The sequence below is a fragment of the Dipodomys ordii genome, unplaced genomic scaffold (assembly GCF_000151885.1).
Source record: "Dipodomys ordii isolate 6190 unplaced genomic scaffold, Dord_2.0 Scaffold2, whole genome shotgun sequence".
NCBI classification, from domain to species: domain Eukaryota; kingdom Metazoa; phylum Chordata; class Mammalia; order Rodentia; family Heteromyidae; genus Dipodomys; species Dipodomys ordii.
In genome coordinates this window covers 3,138,964-3,145,861 of record NW_012267218.1, presented here as the reverse complement: position 1 = coordinate 3,145,861, position 6,898 = coordinate 3,138,964, and the positions used below count along the sequence as shown (strand labels likewise).

At 58.0% G+C, this 6,898-nt stretch overlaps 1 protein-coding gene across 1 annotated transcript; it reads left to right on the top strand.

Moving 5' to 3' along the window:
• Window positions 1-890: 890 nt before the first annotated feature.
• On the top strand, window positions 891-1,628 carry LOC105983206 (proline-rich protein 2-like). Its single transcript, XM_013013048.1, has 2 exons — window positions 891-963; window positions 1,156-1,628. Exons 1-2 carry the CDS (start codon window positions 891-893, stop codon window positions 1,626-1,628), a joined length of 546 nt encoding a protein of 181 aa, XP_012868502.1.
• The last annotated feature ends 5,270 nt before the right edge of the window (window positions 1,629-6,898 follow it).

The following is a 6,898-nucleotide window of genomic DNA, read 5'->3' as shown; positions in this document are numbered from 1 at the left end:
CCATCTTCAGCACGCATCCTTGCTCTAAAATGGAAAGGACCCGAGTGCCAGTGAGGCTCACGCTCAGCCCAAATCACTCTTCTCCCCGCACCGCGTTCGGTTTCAAAGTCAGCCTCGACAGCTCAGATGTTCCAGCGTTCCCTGCTGACAGCACCAGGTCTGGGAAGCTGGCAGGAACCTCGTCTGCCCGGATCTCCCCACTCTGCCCCCCCCCGCCCAGATGCTCCCCGAGGTGGCACGCTCGAGCGTGGCCAGGCCTCGCCCTCTCCTAAAGGAGTAGCCCTGGCACCGCAGAGGGGCTGGGGGAGGGGAGACAGGCATTGCTCATCCACCTCCTCCCCCACCCCCACCCCATGGTCCCCAGGAAAACACTCAACTTGCTCAAAATAGGTGTGGACAAAGCCAGCCCCGGAGCCAGCGTCGTGGCGGGCTGGAGTTTTAAAGCTCTGTATCAATGGCATAAATCGCCATAAATCCGCCCAAACCTTGGCATCCTCCCGGACGCTTCCCGGCCGGTTCACCCGTGGGTGAGGGGATGCTACCGGCTCGCCACCCCATCGGATGCCGTGTCCAGCCTCGGCTAACCTGGCCTGACCCCGGCCGAAGCCCACACAGGCAGCGTCTACTGACCAGTCACAGGATTACACAAGGCCATTTGATGCTTCAGAGAACATCGTGTCCGGGCGGAGTCTGGCCCCTCGGCCCACGGGGGACACGCAGCAGGAGGAAGGCTCCCAGGGGCTGCCCGGCCACCCCTGACCTCGATCTGACCACCAGCACTTGGGGGCTGTGCTGCGTCGGGCAGCATCTCTGTGCATCATCGGCAGCGGAGGGAAGTCAAAGGTGCCAGGAGGCTCTGCCCAGCCCAGAGCATGCCATGCACGTTGGGCATGCCCTCGGGCCTCCCCGGGGAGGCCCGGGCAAGGCGGCTGCAAGGCCACGCTAAAAAGGAAGAGCTGCCAGGTAGGGATTTTTTTCCCCCTTGATTCTTATTTAATCGGGTTAAGCTGCCTGGAGAAAATGGGCTGTTATAATCTTCCCTTTCATGTCTGGCCAGGAATCTTGCTACTCAAAGCAGCATGCAGCCTCCGGGACCCTAAGTCACCCCAAGAGAGCCCAGGGTCAGCTGTCCCAGAGTGACTCCACCGCGGAGAGCTTGGCCGGAGGAAGGGGAGGAGCTGAGTAAACAAGACGCCCGGCAGAAACAGCCTGAGCTACCAGGGCTGACTGCACCCGGAGCCCAGCACCCCGGGAGCCCAGCACCCCGGGAGCCCAGCACCCCGGAGCCCAGCACCCCAGAAGCCCGGGAGCCCAGCATCCCGGGAGCCCAGCACCCCGGAGCCCAGCACCCCGGGAGCCCAGCACCCCGGGAGCCCGAGAGTCCAGCACCCCGGGAGCCCAGCACCCCAGAGCCCAGCACCCCGGGAGCCCAGCACCCCGGGAGCCCAGCACCCCGGCCTTCCCACCCCAGTGTCCTCTTTGGGACACAGGTGGCCAATGGGACAGAGCCCTTGCGGACTGTGGCACACATCCCGCAAGGCCTCAAGTTTCTTCTGCCGCCTAGGGCTTTCCAGATGGACTCACACCCCAAGGGTCCCACACACAGTCACACTGAAGCACGGGGGTGAGAAGATGGAGGCTTTGAGGAACCTTAAGAACAATCCCCCCCTCTCTCTGTGTTTCTTTCTGACTCTCTGTCTCTCTATCTCTATCTCTGTGTGTGTCTGTCTCTGTCTCTGTCTGTCTCTCTATCTCTGTGTGTGTGTCTTTCTCGCTGTCTCTGTCTCTCTCTGTGTGTTTCTTTCTCTTTGTCTCTCTGTCTCTGTTTCTGTCTCTCTGTCTCTCTATCTCTGTGTGTGTGTGTCTTTGTCTCTGTCTCTCTCTCTGTGTTTCTTTCTCTCTGTCTCTGTCTCTGTCTCTCTCTCTCTCTCTCACACACTCACACACACACACACACACATGCATGCATGCTAGGACTGTGACCACTCAAAGGCCAGTCTCATCTCGCCTATTAGGGCTGCAGGCTGCCATTGGCTAACCACTCAAGCAAGAGCTGAGCAAGCGCCCATCATGCGGCCCCTCCTGCTGAGGCGGATGCTGGTGTCGAGGAGGACCCAGCACAGCGCGGAAGGAGGGCTGGTGTTAAACCATTTCGGCTTGGGAAGGTGTAAACCATCCGGAGGTGGACGGGTGGCACCAACATTCATTCACCGCCAAAGCGTGCATTTGAAAATGGCTCCCAGGGTAACTTTTATGTCGGGTACATTTCAACACAATTAAAAAAAAAAGAAAAGGTAGGCTACGCTCATATATAAATATATGATATTGCTTATATAATGCGATTCATTATGTAAATGGTGGAGAAATTGTATAACACATTTAAAGTTTTAAAAGTAACAAAAAAACATGTACTGTATATTTCAAAATAGCTAGAAGATTTTGAATGTTTTACCACTAAGAAATGATAAATGTTTGGGATGATAGAAATGCTAATTACCCTGATCTGATCATTATGCAATGTATACATGTTCCAAGCATCACACACTGTACCCTATCCATTTCGATAATTGTTATGTGTCAATTAAAGAAAAGAAAGTAATTTTGTCATCAACACAACAATGAAGATGGACAGAGAAGACCCCAAGCCCTGCCTCAGCATCCATAGTTTTTAAAGAACTAAATCAACGCACAGAAGAAGCGTTTTGCTGAGAGCCCTGGCCCTCTCTGATCAGAGCAGCCGCACGCAGACACGAAGGGAGAGAAGGCTTTTCTGACGTGTACGGTCGCCAGGAAATCGTGCATCCACGTTCCTCTGGTCATCGTTTAACAGCTGTGGCTCAATCCTCTGTGATGCTGATGAGAAGTTTCTCCAAGGTTTGTGAGTGTCTGGGGGTGGACATGTTCTGCAGGCATCCTGCTCAGCCCTCCCCAGGTCACAGCCCAGGGGTGCTTCCGACCCCCCCACTGGCCTGGCCTTTCTTGCCGCTTCCTCTACTAATCCCTCCTCCTCCTCTTCTTCCTCCTCTTCCTCCTCTTCTTCCTCCTCCTCAAGAAACCAGGCAGAGCGTGGGGCCTGGCCAGTCCCTGCCCAGAGTGAAGGACAGAAGCTCCGTGCAGGTGACTGGGGAGCCGTCAGGAGATGCTAGGAGAGGCTGTGGGCCTCGGGGTGACGGATCGTCTCCAGATGAAGCAGACGATGCAGAGGAGAGGCATGCGAAAGGAGAGGGTTTGGGGACTCCTCCTCCCCCCCTGCCTGACCTCCATCCTCCCTCCTCTTCCTCTTCCCCTGCCTGGCCTCCCTCCTCCCTTCTCTTCCTCCCCTGTTTGGCCCCCCTCCTCCTCTCCTGCCTGGCCTCCCTCCTCTCTCTTCTGGCACATTCCTCAGTACAGCAGGTATGCTTCCTGCTGATCACCCGGGGTACCCGGGGCGGTTCCACTTCCTGCTGATCACCCAGGGCGGTTCCACTTCCTGCTGATCACCCAGGGCGGTTCCACTTCCTGCTGATCACCCGGGCGGTTCCACTTCCTGCTGATCACCCGGGCGGTTCCACTTCCTGCTGATCACCCGGGCGGTTCCACTTCCTGCTGATCACCCGGGGCGGTTCCACTTCCTGCTGATCACCCCAGGGCGGTTCCACTTCCTGCTGATCACCAGGGCGGTTCCACTTCCCGCTGATCACCCGGGGCGGTTCCACTTCCCGCTGATCACCCGGGGCGGTTCCACTTCCCGCTGATCACCCGGGGCGGTTCCACTTCCTCTGATCACCCGGGGCGGTTCCACTTCCTGCTGATCACCTGGGGCGGTTCCACTTCCTGCTGATCACCCGGGGCGGTTCCACTTCCTGCTGATCACCCCAGGGCGGTTCCACTTCCTGCTGATCACCCCAGGGTGGTCCCACTTCCTGCTGATCACCCGGGGCGGTTCCACTTCCCGCTGATCACCAGGGCGGTTCCACTTCCTGCTTATCACCCAGGGTGGTTCCACTTCCTGCTGATCACCAGGGCTGTTCCACTTCCCGCTGATCACCCCAGGGTGGTCCCACTTCCTGCTGATCACCCGGGCGGTTCCACTTCCTCTGATCACCCAGGGCGGTTCCACTTCCCGCTGATCACCCCAGGGTGGTTCCACTTCCTGCTGATCACCCGGGGCGGTTCCACTTCCTGCTGATCACCAGGGCGGTTCCACTTCCTGCTGATCACCAGGGCTGTTCCACTTCCCGCTGATCACCCGGGGCGGTTCCACTTCCTGCTGATCACCCCAGGGCGGTTCCACTTCCTGCTGATCACCCCAGGGCGGTTCCACTTCCCGCTGATCACCCCAGGGCGGTCCCACTTCCTGCTGATCACCCGGGCGGTTCCACTTCCTCTGATCACCCAGGGCGGTTCCACTTCCCGCTGATCACCCCAGGGCGGTTCCACTTCCCGCTGATCACCAGGGCGGTTCCACTTCCTGCTGATCACCTGGGGCGGATCCACTTCCTGCTGATCACCCGGGGCGGATCCACTTCCCGCTGATCACCCGGGGCGGTTCCACTTCCCGCTGATCACCCCAGGGCGGTTCCACTTCCCTCTGATCACCAGGGCGGTTCCACTTCCTGCTGATCACCCGGGGCGGATCCACTTCCTGCTGATCACCCGGGGCGGATCCACTTCCTGCTGATCACCCGGGGCGGATCCACTTCCTGCTGATCACCCGGGGCGGTTCCACTCCCTGCTGCAAGGGGCAGACATGGGGCTGCTCCTCACCCAGCACTGACTTTGGAGTCTGTGAGAAAAGCTCAGGAGCACTGAGGCCCACGGGGAAGAGCACAGAAGGGGCCGGACAAGCTTTCCTCTTACGGGGGCTCCTGGCACAGACGCAAACATGGTCCCTGGGAGGGGCGCATGTGGAGGCCATGTAATGGGGGGAGGGGAGCGTGTGGAGGCCGCGTAATGGGGGGGGATGAAGGGGGAAGGGGTGGGAAGGATGGGGTGGCCAGGTGCGAAGGCCTTTCCTTAGGAGACATGTGACCATGACTCCTTGACCACATCATCCACAAACTCCCCCTTCCTCACCCTTCAGTCAAAGGTTCTCAGTGAACCAGGCCCCAGGGACTCACGCCTGCAATCCTGGCTGCTCAGGAGGCTAAGATGTGAGGATCATGGTTCAAAGTAAGCCTGGGCAGACAACACCAAGAGACTCTTCTCTCCAATTAACCAGCAAAAAGCCAGAAGTAGAGGTGTGGCTCAAGGGGTAGAGTACCATCCTTGATGAGAAAAAGTTAAAGAAGAGCACAAGGCCCTGAGTTCAAACCCCAGTACTGGTGCATGCTCACACACACACACATGCACACAGACACACACACCAAAACAAAGCCAATGATGTGCACAACTAAACAGGGCTTGGGCGCAGAGATGGATTGTGGGAACGCTGCAGCCCAGCCTCCCTCCTTCGTGAAGACATGTCTGCCATGGTGTGGAGAGGTCCCTTCATCTTCTCTACAACCCAGAGATGCCCTTTGGGGCCCCCAATGTGCAGAGAAGAGAGGAGGTGGCTGCAGGAGGGAGCCTCCACAGAAAACGGCGAGGAGGGACTTTGGGCAGCGCCGCGGTGCCCCCCCCCCCGCCCGGCCACCTCCCCCGTCTGCTGTGCCCGTTTGCTATTCCGATCTAGAACCACAGAAACACAGCACCGCTCCCAGTCCTCCTCTATTCTGGCTGCTATCACGAAATACTCCAAGCTGGGGGATTTATTTCTCACACTTCTGAAGGACAGGATTTCCAAGAGCAAGGCCCCTGTGGATTCACAGCCTGGAGGGGGGGCTCTCAGCCCAGAGGCCACACTTTCCTGGGGCATCCTTGCATGGTGGACAGGCCAGAAGAGGCCTCTGGCCCCGCCATTCCCGTCTACGAGGCCTCCGAGCCCACGCAGAGAGGTCAGGCCACAGTCACCTCCCAGCCTCACTTCCCGGTGTAACAGCATTGAGAGCTTTCATTTCTCAACATAAAGTATGGAGCGACCCAAACACAGCAGACCACATCGCCCCGACCTCGGGCACATTGCACTTTCCTTCTACCCAGCCTTGCCTGTGACTACCTGCCGCATGGCTGCCTGGCCACATGGAGGACCTTGAGCCTGTGGACGAGGTCCACCAGTGACCCTCACCAGCTCCCCCAGGGGAGAGCTGCCAAGGGCCGTGGGACTCCCCGGCACCCCCGGCCCAGCGGACTATGTCCGGTGTCACCCTCCAGGTTCACGCCGTTCCTTGGCTGTGACTCCCGCTCGCATTCCTCCCTCCCAGCACTTCATGATGAATCAAATTCTTTTCATGTTTCTTTCCCCCGTGCAAAATAACAACCCAGACAGAAAGAGGGGTGGGGACAATTAGCTGATGAAAACTCCCAGCCTATCCAGCTGATCTTTTCAAAGCACGGTGGAGATCGACAAACGAGCAGGAGCCACTGGTCAGTTGCTCTGGGAGGAGACGGCTCTGCGGAGATAGCCCGCCCAGCCGCCCTTGGGTGACAGCCCACACAGGGACACGCCTGGCAGGGGACAATGACAGGAATCTCCTTTGCTGGCTCCTGAGCCCAAGTAAATGGGTCCAGAGATATCTTCCAAGCCCAGCACCCTGCCTGGAATTAAACATGTGCCAGAGAGACCGGCCGTCCCAGCTCAGGAGACCCTTATCCAAAGAAGATAGAGTCTAAGACCCCCAGGGGTCCCCTGGACCTAGGACAGCACCAAAGCCTAAAAGCGCTGATCTTTTTATACCTATGATACCATGTATAGACGAGGTACAGCAATGACAGTGGTAAGAGTGGAATCGGACCATTACAAAGATACTCTATAACAAAAGTCTTGTGGACCCTGGCTTAGGCCTGCCATCTCAGCTATGTGTGGGAGGTGGAGATCTAG

Bases quoted from the DNA above. Each gene is read 5' to 3' on its own strand.
- LOC105983206 (XM_013013048.1), top strand. From the start codon at position 891: ATGCCCTCGGGCCTCCCCGGGGAGGCCCGGGCAAGGCGGCTGCAAGGC. The intron at 964-1,155 runs GTAGGGATTTTT...CACCGCGGAGAG, and splicing joins TAAAAAGGAAGAGCTGCCAG to CTTGGCCGGAGGAAGGGGAG.